Consider the following 25,563-nt stretch of genomic DNA (forward strand, 5'->3'; position numbering starts at 1 on the left):
GGATGCCTGACTTAAATAATCATAAGTACTGTGATATATGCATCATAAAGCCATAATTGTGAAGGTTAAAAAAAGGTTAAAATGTGTATGCTCTGTTAAATGGGCATCACATCTATTTAATGATAAACTTCTGCCACTATGATGGAACAGAACAACTACAAGAATGTTTTGATTGGTGAAGCTATTACTAGATTCACCGCCCAACACTAAGTGAAATTGGGTGCACAGTATGTGACGATGGGTTCATTATCGTAACTTTAGCATACTGACGTTTTTATTTACCAGCCAATTTTATTTTTGCTGTTTTCTGAAAATGTATAGAAAAACTTACAGCCATCCGTTATTGTTTGGTATGTAATAGACAACCTATAAAAAACAGTTGTAAGACTGAAAAAGGGAAAAGTTAGTCCATTGATAAGTGAGACAGGAAAGTAATTGAGATCGTGAAATAGATACTTTGGTTACCGAGGCTTTTTTTCATTTTGAATTTTACCAGTTGAATTGTGGTTTGTACAGATTTTGTAAATATCATTTACATCATAAATTATGCAGATTAAACGAACTGAATTCAGTGACAAATGCTTAGTGAAGACAAAATGTGGTTATGTTTTAATATAAAGTCTTTTTCCATCAGACTGCTCAGACTGTTGACCTTTTTTTGTTTTTTTGTTGTTGTACATCTTGTCTCCAGTATGGATGGAGATGTACGGTGAATGACAATCATGAAAACGGCAATCAATTAGGCTGATGATTTCTACATTAAAGGGACACTATAGTCACCATAACCACTACAGCTTATCGTATTTGTCCTTATGAGTATAATCAATCCCTGCATCCTTTTTGCAGTAAACACTGTCTTTTCAGAGAAAAGGCAGTGTTTATATTAAAGCCTAGGGATACCTCCACTGGCCGATCCTCAGATGGCTACTAGAGGTGCCTCCTGGGGTAGTGCTGCACAGTGTGACTGACATGTCACAGCTATTACCGTAATAACAAAATAGACATATCCAGGTTCAGTTATTCATAATATTCCAACCAAAGATGTTTGAAATATGTAAAAGCTAACTGACCCTTGTGAAATAAATGCTGCAAGGCTTACAATATTAAGCTAATATTACAAGAAGCTGGGACGGAAATTGTAAAAACGTAAACGACATTTACTTAGTGATGTTTTTCCATATAAAGTCTTAGTAAGATAGTTGGCATTTATCCAATCCAAACTGTTTCAAAAATAGGATTCTTACTGGAACTAGCAGAAAGATAACAAATGTTTCTCAAACAGATTTTGAACATCTCCCGTTATAGTCTGTTGATACCATATAACCCTAATCTGAAAGTGCAAAATGCACAATAAGTATTATAATAAATGTAAACAAGACAAAAAGTAAAAAATGTTCAACATTTTCATATTAATGAATCTTAAAGAATCTGCTTTATATTTTAAACATGTAAATAGGAAGGGATTCTTCTGGCTAAGTAGAGTTAATAGTAAAAATGTAAATACAGTGGGACCTCGGTTTACGAAATTAATGCGTTCTTTGGGACGTTTCCTATTGCCAACAATTTGTAAACCGAAACGCGGTTTCCCATAGGAATGCATTGAAAACCAATTAATCCATTCTGGAGGTAAAAAAAAAGTCAAAATGAGCTGGCATGGAAACCAACCCACAATGCAGAACACACAATAAAAGGTATGCAAAGGACAAAGCTCAGCTCCCTACCTTTTCACAGCTTGAGAAATGCACCAAAAAGTCTCAAAACAACTGCAAACAATTTCCAGAATGGCTCCAAAACTCGATGCAAAAGCGGCTCGAACTTTTCCAACACCTCCACACTCGACGCCACGTGCTACCCACAGGCTCCAGCATACAGGGGGCAGTGCTATAAACCTCCCAGGTGCAATGCATCCTGGGGAAACTTGCTATGTATTGCGAAAAAAAATTGTAAACCGAGGCATTATTTTCAATGGATTTTCATTTATAAACCGAAAATTATGTTAACCGAGGCGTTTGCAAACCGAGGTCCCACTGTATATAGAAGAAATCTACCCTAGGCTGGGCAGTTGGTCACTTCAGATAATGTGACGTACTGCCATCTCTCAATTCATCATGGAAAATGAACACAATATGAGATAGAACAAGTTAGTTACCATGATCACTATGATACTAAAAGCTGAATTGGAGAACATTTACAGCTCAAAAGAAAAAAATGTACATCTCACGAGCTGTAAATCACCACCTGGCATTACATGCAAATGAGATATTGTCAACAGTAGTTATTAGATTGTATGTGACATCACTATGATGTCAGGGCCAAACTTGGCATAGCACTAAGTCTGAAACTGTGATCCAATCCTCAGCCAATAAAAAAAGAGCAATAAAGGAATACATTTGTCTGTGCAAGTTACAAAGGTTTCTTTAATTTTTCCTTTGTCATTTTGCCTGTGCAAAGGAAATATGCACAGCTGTCCTACTGCTTACATTTTAACCCAAAAAAGCTAAATTATAGAATTATTATAAAAAGTTCAGAGCTTAATGAAAGAATGATTATCAAAGATGGTTGTATAGAAATCAGTATATTTTTGGTCAGTCATTCTGAATTGAACATTTTAGCCATTAGTTGTGTGTCACCAAAGGCTCAGCGCAATTAGCTTCACGCAGTGTCACATACGGTCACAGGACTGAATTACTGTTCCATAAAGAAAGTTGATATACGACTCAAAGCAGTTGGAAGCATACACGTTCTGATTTTAATTATTAAACAGAGCAGCTGTAAAGAATAACTGTTTGAGGATATTATGAGCACATGAGAAGGGTCAAATAAGGCGTCAGTAAAATACTGAGAAATGTCAATTTAATGCCATAGGGTTCAATTGTTAAAGTGTACTTGTCGTTGTATGTACATGAGCATTTAAATTAAAAGTAAATAAAATTTTACAACATGACAGGAAGCTTCATATTTTGCATCAACTTTCTTTACTAACTCCATAGCAGCAAAGAAAAAAACTGTTGAAATAAAGAACCAATCAGAGCGAGTCAGAGTATATATAAGTTCAAGCATGACCAATCATTTCCTCTTTCTTTGCTGCTCCATCACAAGTCAGGTCAGAGTACTAATTTCTTAACTGTCATTTTTCAAATGTATTATAATCTTATAGTTAAAGAGACACTGTACTATCTCGTTCAATGTATTATTTTCTAAGTATTTTATATATATATATATATATATATATATATATATATATATATTTATAGACTGTATAGCAGCATTAGAATTATTTAATTATTATTATTATTGTGTTTATGTTACTGTCCTGGGGGTGGCAGGGGATCCCTTAGTATTTAATACCAATTGGGCTGTTAACCGTTGCAGGGATTAATCCCTCTCCCCTCAGTAACGGAGAATAAATATAATCTCTGTGCTGTATTGCTGCATTGTAAGCTTGTGAGACTTAGATAGACAGGCATAGCAATGTAAGTATGTCCAGATTATGGGATATTGTATAGCTTTTTTCCATGTGATATTTTTTATTCTCTTTTCATTAGAAACCTCTTCTGAGGCAACGGCGTTTTACCTCCCCCCCCCCCCCCCTTATGGTGGCTATGTTCGCCACTTTCACTCCTTTCCCACGCTGTTTGCACTGTAATCTGTGCGTACAGAGCGGGCAGTCACTCTGTTCGCGCCTTGCAAGGCACGAACAGACGTCTTACTGACTCCCCCACCTGTTCGCACCATATGTGTGCAAACGGAGCGGCCAATTACTGTTCGTGCCTTTCTACACAAACGGGCCGACCAAGCCCACCCATTTGTCTAGTTTTGCACGAACAGTTTATTTATACGAATTCCGTCCGTGAATTCAACGTGCGTTCGGCAAAACGAACGGCTGTTCGTTTCTTTTCTGCCTAACGCTATAAGTAGTATCTGTATACTCACCTTCCCCACGAATGGTTTTCGCATGCTTTTTTCCTGTCAGCTACCCCGGGACTCTTGCGAGACCCGCGGCAACCATTTTGTTGATGTAGTTTTGGCGGAATACCACACTCATCACGATAAGGCAAACCACAAAAATGACCAGAGATGATTCCAGTTTTCTCACAGGGACCTGTGCAGGTTGGTTTGACTACCCCAGGGGAGTGGGACTGCCAGTTAAGGTATACCCTAGTAGTCTGGCAAGGGGTGAGCCCCCATTTGGGTAATTCCCTGAGTGCTGCCTAATGGAACCTGTTAAAGCAGTTCCAAATTCCTGGGTGAACCCCAGCATTAGAGAGAAAGAAAAAAGTATAAGGGGGTGCAAAGAAAATATACAAAATATTGCTGTATACTTAGTATAATGAGTGGAACACCTCCTGATCTTCCTACAATGAAAACATATGCATAGTATAATACTGTTACACAAGGAAAAAATGATCAATTTGAAGGTATAGGGTCACTCAAAATTGATAATTTTTTCCTTGTGTAACAGTATTATACTATGCATATGTTTTCATTGTAGGAAGATCAGGAGGTGTTCCACTCATTATACTAAGTATACAGCAATATTTTGTATATTTTCTCTGCACCCCCCTTATACTTTTTTCTTTCACTTTATATCTAAGTGCCATTTAGTGATTTTGGGCACTGGGGGTAGTTGCTTATTCCTTGGTTTCAAGCGCCAATCCACCATCTCTCTGTTGTGTTTGTATCCCAGCGTTAGAGAGTCTACTTTTTCCACGCCACTGGGCGACAAACATAATACGACATAACGGCCTGTCTACATCCCTCCCACAAGGTCCCTTCAACCCTCATACCTGTGCCTGTTAGTGTCCAAATCATGGATGACACACAGAACCCGATTGACCTTCAAACCATGATCAACACAGTTACTGCGTCCTGGAGAAGGCAATGGCGAAGGTGTTACCAACGGCCTCTGAACCTATCAAGCCTGTTGGCAATCATTCCCACACCTGGGAGGACTCAGATGAGTCAGATGATTCCAAGGAGAGAACGGCACTAGATGGGCGAGGAGTCCGAAAGGCCGCTAATAAGGGCAAGGCACCGCTGAAGCGCAGTAAGTGCCCTACGACCACAGCCCCACATACAAAACTCGAGAGATTTCCTCGGATGAGGACAAAGAAATGCCCCAATCCCTCTCCACTCATGGATGAGTGGAAGGCAGAGGTCTTAGATTCGGACAAGGGCGATTGGGGCTCCAACGCCTACGTCAAGGAGACCTCTCTCGGTGAGCACCAGTGTGAAGGAGATGTGGAGCCATCCGCTACAGTTGCTACACAGGAACAGGAGATATTCCTGGACACCACGGGGCAGACAATGTTTGACTTCAGGAACATACGGCATCCCCACTCTGGGGAATGGGCCCCGCCTGAGCACCTACTCAGGGTTATGCACTTTGGACCCGCAAGTCCCTGGAGAAACACGTACGCAAACGGAGAGTGGAGTGCCCCAGACCACCCCTGCCAAACAAGGTGGCTTTTCATGCCAGAGTATGACCAACTCATGCTGGCCTTTATGGAGCGAAGGGACGACCCACACAAAGGGGTCAAGAGAAGCTTTAAAGGGGCGCAAGACAAGCTCCTGGACGAGATGGGGCCACTGGCCCGTGTGATATATCTGGCGAATGAAGCTTATGCCAGATCAGACTCATTTACAGTGGACATGGGCGTGAATGGGCACATGATATTCGAGAATGGACCCAGAGGGGTTTCTGCTTTCTTGAGAATACCAATACGGCCCTCTCATTAGAGTGGTGCCGCGCAGCACTTTTCCGCATTGACCTCAAACAGGCCGATCTAGGGGTAAAAGAATTGGGCCCACAGGCACAGGGTAACATTTTGGTGAGGCATTAATGAAAGAGCTGAATAAGCAGGTTAACGGGTTCCCCTCGCTGAACAGAGTCGCACATCCACGCGCAAGGTCTTCAGTGATAACCCTTCAAAGGAGGTTTTCTCCCAGGGCTGATAGGCAACGGGCCGTGCCACCAGCTGATTTGGGCCATCAGACCCTGTATGGGACACCCACAGCAGTTTACCCGCAACAAGCTAACCAGCACACCGGCTCTGGACAACACTACCCCTACTACCAAAGGGGCACAGACAGAGGACGGGATGGTCACGGTTATACCTGCGCAAGAATCCCCACAGGTAAGAGACCAACACTTATCAAGGTCTGAACTAAACATGACTGCCAGCCGTGTTTCCCTTTGTTCCCAGAATTGGGCAAAACTACCCACAGATGCTAAGGGTGTTACACAAGGTCAATGGGCACCACATTGAATTATGAACGTTCCCCGTGCAGAGGTACCCTCCTCGTCCCTTATACCTCTCAACTTCGGACGCTCACCTCATAGAAGTGGAGCTCCGCAAACTACGCATGAAGGGCACTATACAACCCATGTGCAAATAAGGGGGCTTCTTCAGCATCATGTTCCTAGCCCTCAAGAAAACCAGGATTTCAGATCGGTGATACATTTAAGAGACCGGAAGGCCCAGGTGACCTACCGCCACTTTAAATTGGTAGACATTCACTTACTAAGGGACCTCCTTCAAGAAGGGGACTGGTTTACGCATCTAGATTTTAAGGACACATACCGGTCGATCCCAATTCACAAAGTCAGCTGCCCCTTCCTTCGGTTACTGCGGCACGGCTTCCCATGGCAATTCACTTGCCTCCCTCTCAGACTAAACTCCGCACCAGGGTACTTCACCAAAATGTTGAGACCAGGGGTACCACACCTCAGAACGCAGGGGATCAGATGTATCACTTACCCGGACGACATACTCTTAGTCTGCAGAACGAGAGAACTGGCCGTACAACATACCGACTATATGGTACAATTGTTGTAGTTCCCGGGTTTCATCATCAACAGAGCCAGACCAGGAATGACCCAGGAATGAATGGCAAGAAATTCAATTCCTGGGCTTTGAGATAAACTCCAGAGCTTGTGCTTTGTCAGGGGCCCCAAAATTTCTGATGGCAGCCCTGCTTATATATACTCTGACTCGCTCTGATTGGTTCTTTATTTCAACTGTTTTTTTCTTTGCTGCTATGGAGTTAGTAAAGAAAGTTAATGCAAAATATTCACCTCCTGTCATTATTAAAATTAAGATTATTAGTACACTGCGCTAGCATAATCTTCAATTGTGTCTATACCTTGTGCTAGCAGAATTGCAAACAAATGTAAAGATTCTGAGAAAAAAGAAATGAAACATAGGACCTTACCAAAGATGAAAAAGAATAGCTTGGCAGAGTAGAGAAGGAGAACCCTCCTCAAGTGGTTCTCCTGTTCTCTGCTACAGCAGTCACAGTCTGGCTGTCATGGTTACTGCCTAACCAATGTTTCTTACACTGCCTACAGGAAAATAGGAACAGAGTGACCAATGTCTCTCCATTCAGACATCATGTGCTAGCAATGAAACCAGTGTGATGGTGTCATGGAGGATTGCACTACTTGGGGAAGGGTCATCGTACAGGGAAAACAAAGCAATGAGCATGGGCAAGGCACAAGCCATACCAGAAGTGGATGTTAGAGTACTGAGCTACTCTGAGTGGTAGATATGGTTCCACTGTTCTAAACATAAGTAATGTTAAAAGGACACAGCAGTCAACAAAAAAACTTTAGCTTAATGAAGCAGTTTTGGTGTATAGATCATGCTTCTGAAGTTTCACTGCTCGGTTTTCTGTCATTTAGGAGTTATATCACTTTTGCAGCCCTAGCCTCACCTCCCCTGGCTGTGACTGACACAGCCTGCATGTAAAGAAAATGGTTTCACTTTCAATCAAATGTTAACTTACTTTAAAAGTTTTTAACTCCTGCTCTGTAAATTTTACTTTTATTAAATCCAGGAGGCTACTTCAGGGTCTGGCAAGCTATCAACAGAACAGGAGATTAAAAAAAATCTAAATTAAACAGAATTTGCAATAAAGGAAATATAAACATTAGATGACTCTTTCCAGGAAGTGTGTAAGAAGACTGTGCAAGTCACATGCAGGGAGGTGTGGCTAGGTCTGCGTAAACAGAGACAAAGTGATTTAACTTATAAATAACAGATTATTGAGCAGTAAGACTGCAGGGATATGATCTACACACCAAAACTGCTTCATTAAGCTAAAGTTTTTTGGTTGACTATAGTGTCCCTTTTATATTTAAAAATGTTACGATAAAAATACTATTTGTCTCTATGAAGTGGTCATGGTGGTAGGAGTTTCTATCTGCAGAATTTCTAATTGAAACACTGCATATACTGAGTTATTGTTAATTGTGTGCTCGGGTCTACTTGCGCCCCTTGGACACATGACTTATGACAGATTTCCTTTAAAGAGCAGCTGGTTTCAAGTCTACTTCACATAATATTTGCATAGTAGCCATCTATGGAAAATAGTTGATCAACGTAGAGGGCACTGTGACTTTTCTGGGATTTACGTGATTGAATAAAATATAAAAAATTACTAATCAGGGCCTTAACTGTTAACTGACAGGAGAAGACATTGCTCAATGATTCTCCTTCTTCTAATGGCTATACAGCAGCACTGTCTCCTTCTGGGGTCTTTGCAAATTTTGAAAAGACCTCAGAAGGTGAGTCTCCACTTGTATTCCCTTATTCCCTTTACTTACCTGAACCTGTCCCTTGTGAACACCACAATCTTCTTCCGCAAGGTCCACTTCAACTCCTAGCGCTCCATCTGCCAGGTGCCGACGTCAGTGCTGTACCCTCGAACATGCTCAATGTGAACTCATGCATATTTGGTTCATCGGCAAAAAAGCAGTAGCACTGCATTGTAAGTCCTTGTTGGACCCGGTATATAATATCACCAAAAAATAAAAACCACTGAGAATCTTACTTAATTTAATTTTGTAACTATTGGGTTGTGCAACAATGTCTGTACTGATAGTTCCAAATTAGGGTGGACAAAGCATACTGGAAGATGTAGTTCTAGAAGAGCTATGGGTCAACTAAAGTGCATATGTTCCTGAATCATCTGACACTGAACAATGTATTTCCTGTTTCTAAAGACACCATCAGATATATACATCCATGTTCATATCCTTCTAAATGGAACAACAAAATATAATTCTTACAGAGAACTTATCACATGTATGATAACAGCATAGCCCACTAGCTAAGTGATAATTCTTAGTTATCTGTTAGTGCAGTTAATAGTTTTACTTTAACTAGATACATTTGGAGGGATCTCAGAAACACAGGAGTACATATGCACCAGAAGTGATATGAAGGTGTGTGCAATTTTATTTTTCAAAATACACCAAATATCAACTCCGTTTAACATGTAACCCAGAAGAATTTCATCAAATACAATTAGAATGCTGCTGATGTAGTTTCGACATTTTTTGTAAGTATAACATGGGGTACCCATGCAGACTATTAGATATTGAGAGGCAAACTCTACACAAGTTTGAGATATTTTTTTTCTGCTTTTATTATGTTTGTTCTTACCATGAATTAGTTGTTCCTGTTTGCCAGGTGCAGCATCTGCTCGAAGCACTGTATATCTAAGTTGTGTCAGGAGACGTTTGTAAAAGTTGGATTCTTCAGCACCGAGCAAAGGATGGACATACAAAAAGGCTCGTCTTTCAGTATTCAGATTTTGACTATTTTTCAAGGTTTCCTTAAACTGTAAAAAGAAGTTATAAAAATGTTATTTTAAAGTTAAAATGCCAATCTAAATACCAAAATCATATCACACATTTTACATTACAGTTTGCACTATGTTTGGATTTTTCTGTTTATATTTTTAGGAAAAACCCTGTTAAAAGTTGTTGTGAAATTGATAACACAGAAGGTATCGTTTGATCTTTCTGGTTTCCATCACCTGGCATTTTCCACTTTGGTTACCCATTTATATAGCGCTTCACCCATACACTAGTTTTACTTTGTTTTAATGCTTGCTCAGTTGAAAACTGTGCTTCTATTGAGAAGTACTATTGTTCACATATTGCAATGCCTACGTCCCTGGTGGATGTCATACAGACAGCTACTAGAGGCTTCAAACTAAAATAAATGTAATAGTCGGTTGGACAAAAGTGATCAACTTTAAAGACCTCACAGAAGAAGACTCTGGGAATAAACAAAACTAAACTTTTGGGGGGGGAACAGAAATAACATCATTCAGATGAAGTAATTGCAAGAGTTCATTTCCAGGAAAGTTACTAAGGCTAAATAAGAGTAAAGTGTAAATAAAAGTAAACAAGAAAATAAATAAGACATAGCTAAGATGTAAAAAAAAAATAAAGAAGAATGGCTCAGCAAGGTTGAAGTATATTGACTGACATACATTGTATTGCTGTATAGTAACTTTATTCATTCTTATACTTTAACGATAAAATAAAGACACAGTATAAATTCCTGTTTTTATTGCGATGCCGAGTTCATTGGCATTTCTATATGCAGGCACAGTTTTATATCTAATCTATAAATCAGTTATTCTTCGCTGGTGTCCATTTACTATAAACGTCTGTGAAAGAGAACGTATCTATGAAAATGTCAGACAAGTACTAAGATAATGCTGAGATTTCTGTAGCAATTATAAGACGCAAAGTAAAGAAAAAAACGAAATGCTTCCTGGTAAAACATTTTAAATAACAATATATATATATATATATATATATATATATAATTTTTTTTTAGCATTTTATTTTTATCATCCTTTTATCAAGCATGATTGCCTACATTTTAAATAAAGTGTTTACTGTTTAAAGTTTTTTTTCAATATTCTTTTTTTTTTAGGCTACCTAAATATAATGGTAGGCCATTTTACATTTTCTATCATTAATAATACATGTTAAAATCCTGCATAATTATTAATTAGTTGGAATGCGTAAAAGACAAAATAAATTGACTTATCTGCTATATTAAGACGAGGAAGTAGAGTTCCAGAATGGCTAATATCAATTCTGTGCATATTTCAATGCACATTGTTGCATTCATTAGCTGACAGCGGTCAGCTGACACATTCAGCCAATTAATGGTAAGCAGGATAGGCCTCCAGCATCTGCAGGACTGCAGAAACTGGATGCAAATCACCTTCAATAGAGGACCATCGGCATCTGGAGGGATCCCACGTAGAAGGGAAAACCTAGGCAAAACAGTCTGCCCATTACCGCGACATGGGCCACGATACTCCTTGCACCATAACCACTACAGTAAGGGTTAGCGGCTATGATGCTTGGAGGAACCCTGTACTCAGGAAATGTATACGTTACATCAACATATATAATACTTATATCAGATAAAAGTTACATTTTGCTTAGTAGTATACAGTTAGATGTGTTACAATTCTCGGCTGTTACTGATAACGTTCAGCTGGTATCGTGGGACAGTTATCAAATCAATCACAATTCAGATTTCGCAAACCATTTACCTGCTGTCTAAGTCAGAAAATCGTATTGTGATTATGAAGAACATTGTAATTCACTAAACACTGAAGTGTCAGGATGGTCGAATTTCCAATTTTAGACCAAAATAGTTTAAAATAGAAAACTCATTTATTTCTGACTTAGCTGTTTGGAATAAAATTACCAACAGTTCACAGGTTGGGGAATATCTCAAATAGTGAAAAAGCGATGCTCTGGAGAGAAATAATAAACTAGCCATTCTGTAAAAACGCCAAAGACATCACATGAGAATCTGCATTTCAAATTGCAACTAATAGAATCTCACTGCGTAGAAAATAGAATCCTTTGTTTGATGCAAAGTTTTCAGGTGCTCTTGTATTTTACAGAAAAAATACTGAAAGGGACTTTTAACTCCTCTCCTCTGTACGTACTATTACTTGCGATAGGTAATGCCGGCTGATGCATGGTGCTTGGAGACTGCATGGGAAGTGTTTTGCTATATTAACCCCTCTATTGCTGATGGTGTAATTCCACCTCTGGCAATGCCATTGGAGCGTCATCAGTCAATTAAGAATTCTGGTGGTAATATCAATTCTGTGCATATTTCTCTGCACTGAGTTGTATTCATTGGCTGAGAGCGGTCAGCTGACGCAGAATCATCTCTGCAGAATCTGGATGCATATCACAAGTAGCACCCCAGGAGATCAGGCGTCTGGCAGGACCAGGTAAGAGGGCAAACAGCTGCAAGATGGTCTGTCCCATCACCGGGAAACTGGGCAGGGGTACTCCTGGTACCATAACAACGGCAGTGGGGCTCGAGGTTATGAGGCTTGTGGTATACCCTCTGTTTGTGGTGTGCGTACACCCTGGGGTAAGTGTAGCCCAAGCGTTGAGAACCTGTTCTTTGAAGTACTTTAAACATAATATTGAAACTCCTTTTTACCCAGGAGTATATTTATATTTATTAAAGATTTTTATTGCAAAAAAAAAAAAAAATTATGCACAAAACAACTGAATTATTAATATTTTAAAATATAAACATAAGTTTATATGTTTTTTTTATTTGTCCATTGTACAATATTACGGAAAAATGCTTGTGCTGCACAAATAGTAATATTAAGTTCCCCAAATTGTCAGAACTTAAACAGGAGAGAAATGAAGGCAACAAAATGTCCCGGTTAATAAATACTGTTCGGCATTGAAACAAAGTAAACTGTTGGAGCAGAGATGTTGCATGTGTTTATTGTAGAAATTAATCAATGTCATTCTTTGGGCTTTTAGCTTGTTTATAGAAACTGTGCTGGAAGATTGTTAAACTGACAGCGGGGTCTTACTTTGCCACAGAATGTATCACTGTCTTTCGGATGAAAATTCTTCAAAGCTATGGGGTGTGTATACTATTAAAGGCTTCCTCGAACAGACACAGAACATGTACTTTACACAATGCTATGTAGAAAGCATTCTAAGTACCGTCATGTCAATTCAAGACATTCTTTATTGTGCTATGGTTTAAATTAGTTTGACAACTTCCAGAGTATGCTGGTATATATATATATATATATACTTTTTATGTAGATATATACACTTTTTTGTATACATACCTTTTCATTTTTTTTTATGAACTGCAAGCTAGTGTTTGTGAGGTTTTTTTTTTATTTGTTTTTTGCATTTGTTTTCATCAAACTGGTTCTATTTATAGGTGATTCTAAGTTAAGCCACAGTGAAACCATTATACCATAACTCAGGAGCACATTTTATCCTTTATGATGACAGTGTGTAATTTGTAAACTACTTAGAGTACTGTGTTCCAACAGCTTAAGAAAGAGATGCCTTTTAGTGTTTCTCAACCTTTTACGGAAAAATACTCCTGCATGTCTAAAAAACTATTTCCTAAGTACCCCTGCCTCGAGTAAGTAATTTCTATTGAGTTAAATTAAAATGAAATGTGTAGACACGGATATTGATCTTAATCCCATAGTGGACGTAGTAAAGAATATTTCTAAAATAAATATGCCATGATATTGTGTATGTAAGGAGGAGTGCATGACCTGTTAATCTGAGGTATAAAAGTCACTAAATAAAAATATTGCTGACACACACTCACTGACATACACACACTCTCACTGATTTGACAAACACTGACAGACACACTCACAGATACATGCACTCACTGATTTGACACTCATTCACTGACAGACACATACACATTCTCACACACACTCACAAATTATTATTTTTTTTCCATTAATTTTATTTAAGCCTTCCTACCTTTGGGAGAGGATGTTTTCCCCGGGGTCTAGTGTGGCTGCTGTCACCTTGGTGCTGTTCCAGCATTGTGCCCTCGCACGCTGATTAGTAATGTCAGGGCTGGAGTGATATCATGACCCGGATCCTGGCATCATGGCAAGGCATCGAGGGACAATGCAGGCATCAGTGCTCTCTTGATACCAGACTTTATTCTCCCACACAGTACATTCGGGCAGAGTAGGCACCTGCCGTCCAAGTAAGCAGGTACCTACTCTGCCATAGTGCACAGCTGGCTACCTCCTGGCATTCCCTCTGTTTGTGGTGTATGTACACCCTGTGATAAGTGTAGCCCAAGGGTTGAGAACCTGTTCTTTAAAGTACTTTAAACATAATATTTAAACTCCTTTTTATCCAGGAGTATATTCATATTTATTAAAGATTTTTATTGCACAAAACAACTGAATTATTAATATTTTTAATTGACTCATGAACATTGTTTGGCAGGAATACTCCAAACAATGACTGAAAGCTGTCCCAGTTATGCATTGGTGTCATTTAAGGAAAAGGAAATATCTAATCAGTTCTTAAAGGGACACTGTAGGCACCCAGACCACTTCTGCCCATTGGAGTGGTCTGGGTGCCAACTCCCACTACCCTTAACCCTGCAAGTGTAATTATTGCAGTTTTTTTTTAAAACTGCAATAATTACCTTGCAGGGTTAAGTCCTCCCCTAGTGGCTGTCTATTAGACAGCCACTAGAGGGAACTTCCTGCTCTATAGCACAGGTTTTCTGTGCTAGAGAGTCGCTGGACGTCCTCACACTGTGTGAGGACCTCCAGTGTCGCTCAATTCCCCATAGGAAAGCATTGAAAATCGCTTTCAATGCTTTCCTATGGGGTGCGCTAATGCGCATGCGCGGCATTGCCGTGCATGCGCATTAGCTCTCCTTGGCCGGTGGGCGGGATCAGTCTCGCCCACTGGCCGACGTAGGCAGAAGGTGGAGCGGCAGGGGAGGAGCAGGCAGCGACGTGGGACATGTCGCTGCCTCAGGTAAGTGACTGAAGGGGTTTTCACCCCTTCAGCAACTGGGGATTGGGGGGTGGGAGGGAGAGGAATCCTGCAGTGCCAGGAAAACTGATTGTTTTCCTGGCACTGGAGATTCCCTTTAACAAAAGAACAACCCATTCAGAGATGTAAAAAGTTCACCTTCTGAAATATCCCCACTCTCATTCTGGCAATTTAACAGAATTAATGTAAAGCTGGTGCTCTCAGTACAGGTGTATGACTTTATTTTAAAGCATTCACAATTTTATATGTCAGCATGCACAAACAGCACATTCTGATTTTTATTATGAACTGGAACAAAAATAACATTTTAGTTACAGAGTAACATTTTAAGATCAGGAAGTTATATTGTATGTTAATAATGTGTATTCCAGATGTTATAGTACTCCCCAGGTGGTATATTATCATTATTATTATTGTTATTATTATATTTATATAGCGCCATCAAATTCCGCAGCGCTTTACAATGGGTGGACGAACAGACATGTAGTTGTAACCAGACAAGTTGGACACACAGGAACAGAGGGGTTGAGGGCCCTGCTCAATGAGCTTACATGCTAGAGGGAATGGGGTAAAGTGACACAAAAGTTAAGGGAAGTATTAGGGAAGTAGATTTGGAGAATAGTATTCAATGAAGACTTAGTGTGGATTGATATGCTTTTGTGAAAAAGTTAGTTTTTAATAATTTTTTTAAGGAGTAGAGACTGGGTGAGCATCTAACGGAAAAGGGAAAGGAGTTCCACAGGAATGGTGCAGCCCGAGAGAAGTCTTAAATACGAGAATCAGAGGTGGGAGTACGAACAGAGGATAGACGCAGGTCTTCGGCAGAGCATAGTGGCCTAGACAGGACATAATTGTGTATTAGGGAGGATAGATAGGTGGGAGCAGCATTGTGTAGAGATTTGAAAGCAAGAACCAGAATTTTACATTGAGCCCTATATCTTACAGGAAGCCAATGCAGGGACTGACAGAGGGGTGAGGTGTGGGAGGTGCGGGCGCACAGGAAGAGGAGCCTCACAACTGCATGCATTATAGACTGCGATGGGGCAAGTTGGGGGCACGTAAGACCAGTGAGAAGTGGATTGCAGTAGTCAAGGCATGAGATGACACTGGCATGGACCAGCACGTTATCTGCATCTGACGTTAAGTAGGGGCAGATGCACGCAATGTTTTTGAAATGGAAGCGGCAGGATTTGGCGATAGACTGGACATGAGGGGTGAAGGAGAGGCAGTCTGAGACACTAGTCAAGAGAGAGATCAGGGGAGGACAGATAGATTTGCGTGTCATCTGCATAGAAGTGATATTGGAAGCCAAAGGACCTGATGAGTTTACCAAGGGAGGCAGTATAGATGTAGAACAGTAGGGGACCAAGGACTGAAGCTTGGGGGACACCAACAGAGAGAAGTTCTGAGGAAGAGGCAAAGCCAGAGAGAGAAACGCTAAAAGAGTGCTGGGTAAGGTAGAAGGAGTACTAGGAGAGAGCAATTTCTCGTAGACCGAGATTATGGAGGATGAGAAGAATCTGCTGATGGTCAACAGTATCAAAAGCAGTGGAAAGTTCAAGAAGAATTAGGATAGAGTAATGACCATGAGATTTTGCAGCGAGTAGATCATTTAATACTTTGGTCAGAGCCGTTTCCACAGAGTGCTGAACATGAAAACCAGACTGAAGTCGGTCGAGCAGACATTGGACTCAAGGAAGTCTGTCAATCTCACATACACAAGTCTTTCAAGAATCTTGGATGCAAAAGGAAGTAGCGAAATAGAACGGTAGTTGGACGGGGAGTTAGGGTCATAGAGCATAGAGCATAGAACAGCAGAGGGAGTGAGGTTGGGGGAAGTATTGCAAGGTGAAGGAGAGAGATGAGAGATCTCTTCCCTGATTGTAGAGATCTTGTCAGTAAAGTGAGTTGCAAAGTTTGTGGTGGTTAAGTAGGTAGGAGGAGGAGGAGCAACAGAGCGAAGAAGTGAGTTAAAAGTGTGCAATAGACACTTGGGTTCGCGGGAGAGTGTGGATATGAGGGTATTGAAGTAATTTAATTTTGCAGAGGAAAGAGCCAAGCTGTAGGAGTGCAGTATAAATTTATAGTGGAGAAAGTCAGATGCGGAGTGAGTCTTCCTCCAGCAGCGTTCAGCAGTTCTTGAACATTTTTGGAGGTATCGAGTCAACTTGGTGTAGCAAGGTTGTAGTTGGGAATGCTTGCTGCTTTTAAGTGTAGAAGGTGCCATGATGTCTAGTTGAGAGTAGAGGGTGGAATTGTAGAAGGAAATTGCAGATCTAGGGCAGGTGAGGATTGAGATAGGTAAAAGAAGAGTTTGGAGGTTAGTGGAGAAGTTCTCTAGGTCAAGACATTGGAGTTTTCTGTGATATTGATGTGCAGAGGGTGGTGTCAGTTGGGTCCTGGGTGTGCCGATGTCAAAAGGCAGCAGATGGTGATCAGATAGAGCAAAAGGAATATTGGAGAGATTAGAGGCAGTAGAGAGGTTGGTGAAGGCAAGATCAAGAGTGTTTCCCGATGTATGGGTTGCTGAATTAGACCATTGCGTGAGGCCAAAGGAGGAGGTTACAGAGAGCAGACCAGAGGCATCAGTGCAGTTGGGGTTGTTGATATTAAAATCCCCAAGTATAAGGGAAGGAGTGCTAGAGGAGAGCAAGTGAGGTAGCCAGGAAGGAGGCGAAGGGCCCTGGGTTGGGAGAGACATCACCAGCTGCTAGAAGAAGGAGGAGAGATAGTGACAGGAGGTGTGAGTGGGTTTTGTGTGCATGGGGTATAGGATGATATCTACCCCACATGTGTACTCTCCGATCTTCCTGTATTCCATAACCTCCCAAAGAACAACCACCAAGAGGATTTGGCTAAAACCTAATTCTGCATCGCCAAAGCAGAGGCATAAAGGACAACCAGTAAGATGTTTGACCTGACAACCTACAACAAGGAGCTGTCCAAGAGGGGGTAATGACCAGTCACCGTGCTGTGTCACTCCCATCCACCATCTCTGCTACCTTGTGCAAATGCCACACCCTCTTGAGGTAGAAGGTAAAATAAATACTCCTGTCCAGAAGGGCAAAGAAACAAACAGGCCATAAAAACCTTGGATTTAAGATGTAAGTTCAACTAAGAAAAGCCCAGTCGCTGGCTGCCAAACCATACCCACTAAAAGCAGAAAGAATATAAAACCCAGTGCCACCATCAGAAAAACTTGAGACAAAACAAGGAAGCAAACAAGACAGGAAGGAGAACCTCAGAATAAAGCAGTAGACAAGAGGAAAGACCTGAACCAAAGAGACATCATAACAGGTAAGGGGAGACACCTCCAACAGCACTAGAAAATGTAACCAAAAACTATTACATTTGGATCCCTAGCTAATACATGGCAGACGCCATTTTGTCGGAGTCCAAAAAAAATGGATTGGTCATGTGACTATGATGTCACAAAACCGTTATTTTCAAATTTCTAACTCTATTTAAGCAGCACAGGTCCCATTCACTCTGTAAAACACTTTTGATAAAGCCTGTCCAAGGTGAAATACGTTAAGTGCAGGCCCGGACTGGCCATCGGGCACACTAGGCAAATGCCCGGTGGGCCACGATGGCCATGGGCCAAGACCGTCAGAGGAGCTCACAGTATCTGCCCTGTTGGCCAATGCAGGGCCCGCGCTAGCCGAGCGCCGGCCCTGGTGCATTCCACAATGGGCCAGCAGGGAGATCAAAGATCTCCCACACCGGCCCACAGGCAATAAAACACGGCCAGGGGAGGGAGGGAGACAGGAGAAGACCGGGAGGAGCTCCGTCTTGCAGCTCTGATGGGTTTCTCTCGCGAGATCCAGAGCGTTGCGAGGGCAACGCTCCGGATTTCACGCAAGTAAACTCTAGCCCCGCAGGCTAGAGTTCACTCACCACTAAGACCAGGGAAGGATGCACGTTCCCCCCTCCCAGGCTAAAGGTAACAAGGGAGGGGGATATAACGCTTGCTTTTTTTTTTTTTTTTTTTTTATAAAGAAAAAAAAAAAATACATATATAATGTCCATTCAGTAAATAAATCACATTTATAGAATGGTAACATACAACTTTTTAGAAATGAATAAATAAATAAATACCATTTCCTGGTCAGAAAAAAAAAAATTACTGTTTTATTATCGAATGGAAGATAATGTTTGTGGTCTCCTCAAATGGGAACTACTTTATGAATTAATTTAAATGCAAAATAAGTCAAATTTTATTGCAAAGGAAAAGGAACTCATAAAATATTTCATGTCTAACGTTCCTTGTCTGTTATTTCATGAATTCACTTCTGCAGGACAGGGGACAATTTAATCCTATGTAATTATTATGTTATATTTACTTTATCTTGTGCAGTTTAAATCCTGCTTCATAAACCGAGTTATGCATAATTATATGGAAGATAACAAATAAAAATCGCTGGAATGCGACTTTGATTTCCTGCTCCCAGCTTAGAAAGATGCGGGAGGTTTCAATTATTTCATATTTGCTGGATGCTGCACTAAAGACAGATTTTTACTGGATTTCTGACTATTTACTTTTATTAACAATTTCCTAAATCTTTTTTTTTTTGCTGCAGATAAAAAGTTAGACACTGCTGAGATTTTTTGTTCCTGGGTGTAAACGCTATAAAAATGTCTTTTGGATGTAAATGTTATTTATTCGAAGTATAATGAAGAATGTATCATGCTGCAAAATGATTTCAAGTTCAGTTACTTGCAGAACCATCAAAAGAATTAGATTGTAACTCCGTGTTCACACTTTGTGATTGCATTTTGACTATTATAGGGAACAGTAAGTGACCTTAACAAAGATGTGTATATTGAGATATATCGGCTTATAAAATATTTTAGAGTAAATTTATCCTGAAGAAGGAAGGGATTTAACTGATTATACTGCACAGAGGGACAACGCATTGAAAGATTTAATAAAGCATAACTTTTACACTGATGCAAAAGTTTGTTTTGACTTGAACAAATGTTTTTCTAATATTTTCAATAGTTGTAAATCGAATTTACATATCACGTTTAGCTGTGCAGGCACAGCCAAGGCATGCCATGTAAATGAGTTAAAGCCCCGCAGTACCATACACACAGGCGCATGTACACATACTGCTAAATGTATACTGGCTCGGCTTCTCAATGAGAAGTTCCTATACCATGCTATTAGTATATATTTTATGGTTGTGTTTGCGGCCATATTGAATGATCCGTGGTTCAATAACCCTGCCAAGAGAACAAGAGAATTGTTTGGAAATGACTAGGTAATTGGCTTTTTTTAAGTCAATATAGCTGTGTTGGAAAAAATGTAGGATCATGTTTCAAGCTGATGTGACAAAAATAGTTTACATTTCCTGGTCAATTCATGGCAATTCCTGGTTTATTAATTTAATAAACATAAATCTACCTCCAACACTAACTCTTGTATACTGCTCATCTTACAACTAGACCTGTAAATGGCCTTGAGGTGATGCATTGAGTTGTTGAGGAAGACCCAAGCAAGCTTGATAGAGACACATAACAGGATCTCATTTAAAGGGACACTCAAGGGACACCAATACAATGGATTTTGGCCTCATTAAAATGTTGTATTTTTTGCTCAAATCTTTATAGTTTTTGTACAAACAAAAATACATATTTTGCAGAATGCTGCACAAAAAGCCTTCCTCCTTAGTCCCTTACATGAGAAAGACTTTCTTATCAAATGTATGCACACAGTCTCATCCCCAACAGCACTGAGTCACCTGTTGTTTATTCACATGCTTTGGTGACCCATCGGGTTGCCCTAAGCAGTATTACTTTATTGCTAAACAGGGGCCCGGTTGTGTGCTGTGGCCCTTTAAGTGCGCGGCCTGGCCTCTGTGATTTCGGCCTTCTGGGAGGACGTTACAGCCGGTCCCTTTCTCCCAGCTTAAATAAAGAGTGCCGTGTGGGAGAGAGGTGGCGGCGGCTCAGGCGGTAGCTGGAGGAGGAGAATCAGGAGAGCGCGTCACACTTACTCCCCTTCCGCACTCGCTCCCAGGAGTCAGCTTAACACTTGCTCTCAGGTGTCACTGTGTGACGGTGTCAGTGTGTGTGTGTGTGTGTGTTGGTGTATGTATATATGTGTGTATGTGTCAGTGTGTTTATATGTGTGTATCTGTATGTGTATCTATGTAAGCATGTATGTATGTGACAGTGTATATGTATATGCATACATCTAAACAAACACAAGCCCAACATGCAGTTACACTCATGTAAACTAACACAAATAGCACATGCAAACACACCCCTGCATTCAAACACCAAAATTATGTGCAAAAACACCCCTTCACTCAAACACCAATACTGAACACAAATGTGCATTCATTTTTCAAGCCAACAATACATCCAAACACACACCTGCAATCAAACGCAAACGTTATATTACATACAAACTCAATTCTGTATTAAAATACAAAAATTATATACAAACACCCCTTCATTCAAACATCAACACTACACACAAAAGCACACCTGCATTTAAAAGCCAACACTACATATACCACACCACAGTAATCAAACGCAAACACTACACACAAGTACACCACAGCATTCCAATGGCAAAAGTACATACTAGTACACACATCCATTTGTAAAAAAAAAACATGCTTACATTTAAACACACAAACACAGCTCACAAATACAACCCTTCAAGGATGGGTAAATGGTAGATCCCCAGCTGGAATAGCATCACTGGAATTATACAACAGGTGGGGAAATACCTTTTCGCCACTCTTGCACTAAAGAGAAACCCAAAAAAACTTTCCTGTGCCAGGACCCTCTCTACATTAGTTCCGCCACTGATTCACAACCTGGCTGAAGACAGTCAGAGAAACTATACACAGGTAGTGATATACAGGTAGCCCTCACTTAATGACTTACCTGTTTACCGACTGCTGGGACATACGATCAGCTAAAGAGCTGGTCTATGTTCGAGATTTTTCCCTGAATGTGCTATTGAACTGGAATATGTTCAGTGGAATTCCCCGAACGTATACCTGCTCTCTAGCAAATTCGAGACTTGGTTGTCATACTGGTGTGAGGAATCCTCTCTTACTGACCAATCACTTTTCGACCTAGTCGTACGAATGGAACTCAGTCGGTAGTTAAGGAGTGCCTATACTTACAATTCCTATTCCTTCTAACGCATGTTGCTTTGTAGTTCGGATCATTCATTACTGTCAATGACTGAGCTGTGTACATACATTTGATAAAGAAGTCTTTCTCCGGAGTGAGGGGGTGCGGCTAAAGAGGCAGGCATATGGTGCAGCATTCCAAGAAATACATTTTATATGCAAAATCGAACTTAATTTGAGCATGCAAAATATACAGCACATTAATGTGTCCACAATCTGATCAAGTGCAATAAAGTAATATTAGTGCCCAGAGCGTCCCTTTAACTAAGATTATAGGAAATGTCTGGAAATGCATTGTATTGGTTTGCATTTATTTCGCTATCTGGTTTTTCTCTCCAAACTCTTCCAAAAGATTAAACAAACAGTGAGGATGACCTGTAGCAGTTGCTGTTGGAGGTCCTAACAGACACATAACTGCAGAGTACCGTCAAGACAGACGGCGCTATCCCTCCACTGAACAAACAAGCAATTTATGCAATCCCATCCCAGCCCTCACTCAGCTACTGACGGAATTGTGAAGTTTGTGTATGTGAGTAGTGCTGGGTGAAAGCCAAACAGCAGGAAATGGCACTTTCTAACTTTCTCAGAGAAGTGGGATGTTTCTGCCAAAATCTTTAAAAATAGCACAAAGTAGATAACTGTATATTTCTGGGCCATGATCAGAGTTAACGGGACAGGCAGCTAAATTGTTTACACTTCCACATACTCAAGGATATACTAACGAACATGTATATTGAAACTACAGATATATTCATTTTTTAACAACATTAAACAGATTGGGTAACTAAAGAGTTTTGGATGTATATAATACGATTCAGTTCCGTCCCTTCCCAATATTAAAACTATAATATCAGGATTGTCCCTGACAGTTTAGCCAAGTAAAACATTTTTCTGTAGGCACTGTATCTGCTTCATCTCATTAAACTGGTTATAGTGTATCCCGTGGTGCCATAATATCATACCGAATTAAACCGTTTTTAGTTTTATTGTGTTTTGAATCTAAACAAGAGTCCTCAGCGGCCCCTCTCCTCTGTGCTGCTTTGGCTAATGAGGAAGTATTAGTCTGAGCAGAAATGGGAAGCTGTGATTGGCTGGGGTTGTCAGCTGACTGCTTTTAGCCTATCAGAGCTCCAACTGGCAGTATGAATGGGTATGATTACAAGTGTGTAATCTCAACCTTAGTCACACCTCAAAAATGGGCCGGAGTGTGGGTGGCCAGGGACCCTTATTTAGTTTTAAGCTGCTTCTAAAATGGTTTAACACTGAGTAGAGAGACAGTTCCAGGGAACTCCAGTCACTATAACCAGTTCAAAGAGATGAAATGGGTATAGTGACTACAGTGTTCTTTTAAGTATGTTGCCTCCTCATATTTCATATTTCATATTGCCTCCTCATATTTCATGTTGTTCACATCAGATCTATTATAAATTAGTTGTATAATTAAATAGTTTGGTGTTTTTATATAATTCCTTACACAAGTCAATTTGCTACACATGAGAAAACATTAATCATGATATAATTAAGGAAAGTCTGTCATTTGAAAGGATATTACAGCTAACAAAAACATTTTTGAGACTTGAGCAGGAACTAACCTTGCTCACTGTGCCTAGAGGGGTATCAGCTATACTTCACTGATGAGGCCCAAGAAAGGCCAAAATGATCATCTGTGGTTACTGTAGTCTAGTCTGCCCTTATGGATGGGACCAGTCTGATATGCAAACGGTATAGGTTCTCTTTGTAATGGCACACATGTCAGGGTACCTGTGGTCTCTACCTCCGAAAGAGGTAGAGACTTAGCTGTTCCTCCATCCAGACGGTCTGATGGCTCCCTTCCCCGCGGTCTATCCGGTCATGCTAGGCCGGCCGCGAGGGAGTGACTGCCTTTTACAGCATCTAGGCAGGAAGTAGTCATCAGGACACTCCCCCGGAACGACCTGTCAGTCAATTGCTGCAGGACCAATCAGGACGCCTCGGAGGCGTGGTTACTGCTCTGAACAGGGTATTTAACAGAGCTTCTTTCATTAGCTCATTGCCCTGTCGTGGTTCTAGCTTGTTCTAGTCACTCAGTGCTTGTGTATTCTATTATCCCTTTTGGTTTTGACCCGGCTTGTTTACCTTACTCTGCTTATCTCTGTTACCCTTGATTCGGCTTGTCTCTCGCTTACCTGTCTTCTGTTACCCTCGACCTCGGCTTGTCTTTGACCATTCTATACTGTACTACTTACGTTAGTCCGGCCATTCTAAGGTCCGGTATACGTATCTGGCTACTGTTTGTACTCTGCGTGTTGGATCCCTGTCCCGATCCTGACAACACATGAGCAAAAACATTTTTGAGACCAAAGTGGGGACCAGTCAAAGGGCAAGCTACTGAGTTTTTCTAAGCTTTTGACAGTTCTGTGAGTTTTCATACTCTTTTTTTTTTGGTTGATAACTGAACGTCTATCCATTATGGCATAGTAACAAGGATATTCACTGAACACAAATTGTACTGTGTCAAAATCCGAAATATCTATACAGACTATAGTTTTAAATTTCCTACAATCTGCAAATGAGTGAATCCCAAACCAGTCTTCATGGCCCGTACCAGTCCAGAGGTTTAGGGATTACCCAGTTGTTTTTAAGGTGTTTTTAGAGAAAAAAAGAAAAACCTTACACTTTTTAGTAATCCTTAAATCCTGGACTGGTAGGGGCGTGAAGACTGGTTCGGGAACCACTGAAATAGATCATCAAGTGTGAATGCGTAATAGAGGAAACAAATGTATTTTGGACCAAAATATTTAAATATATTAATACATACACGACACCACAATGTGTGTATTTAGAGGCACACTCCAAGCACCATAACCACTACAGCTTGCTGTAGTAGTCATTGTGAAAAGAAATGGCCGGCACACTGGTTTTGAAAAGATTGGCTTCTTACCTGGTGTCGCATCTGCCCTATTATTAATTAGTTGTGCACTTCCCACCTCCACTATTAATGCTGGAGAGCAAGAAGCTCCTGAGCTGTAGATTCGGTTAGCTTTCCTGAGCTAGGCCCTGCAATGTTCCTTTAAAACTATACTTTGAAGTGAAAAAAGTGCAACAGCTATTTGCATAGTGGGTAACAGTTGAGATTGTTGGGGAAAAACTATTTTAGAAACTTGTAAAGTGTCTGTTATCGTGTAAAATTTGGACTATAGTAGGTAGAATATACAGGGAGTGCAGAATTATTAGGCAAATTAGTATTTTGACCACATCATCCTCTTTATGCATGTTGTCTTACTCCAAGCTGTATAGGCTCGAAAGCCTACTACCAATTAAGCATATTAGGTGATGTGCATCTCTGTAATGAGAAGGGTGTGGTCTAATGACATCAACACCCTATATCAGGTGTGCATAATTATTAGGCAACTTCCTTTCCTTTGGCAAAATGGGTCAAAAGAAGGACTTGACAGGCTCAGAAAAGTAAAAAAATAGTGAGATATCTTGCAGGGGGATGCAGCACTCTTAAAATTGCAAAGCTTCTGAAGCGTGATCATCGAACAATCAAGCGTTTCATTCAAAATAGTCAACAGGGTCGCAAGAAGCGTGTGGAAAAATCAAGGCGCAAAATAACTGCCCATGAACTGAGAAAAGTCAAGCGTGCAGCTGCCAAGAGGCCACTTGCCACCAGTTTGGCCATATTTCAGAGCTGCAACATCACTGGAGTGCCCAAAAGCACAAGGTGTGCAATACTCAGAGACATGGCCAAGGTAAGAAAGGCTG

General features: G+C 40.5%; 1 protein-coding gene across 2 annotated transcripts in view; it reads right to left on the minus strand.

Moving 5' to 3' along the window:
• The window catches only part of CPED1 (cadherin like and PC-esterase domain containing 1), a 187,979-nt gene that overhangs the window by 154,737 nt on the left and 7,679 nt on the right, over positions 1-25,563 (minus strand). For both annotated transcript variants that reach the window (XM_063446835.1, XM_063446834.1), the window contains exon 2: positions 9,450-9,627. In XM_063446835.1, coding sequence (XP_063302905.1) covers positions 9,450-9,627 — 178 coding nt within the window. The remainder of the gene's footprint in view (positions 1-9,449; positions 9,628-25,563) is intronic.

The sequence above is a fragment of the Pelobates fuscus genome, chromosome 3, assembly GCF_036172605.1.
Source record: "Pelobates fuscus isolate aPelFus1 chromosome 3, aPelFus1.pri, whole genome shotgun sequence".
In the NCBI taxonomy this organism is placed as follows: Eukaryota; Metazoa; Chordata; class Amphibia; order Anura; family Pelobatidae; genus Pelobates; species Pelobates fuscus.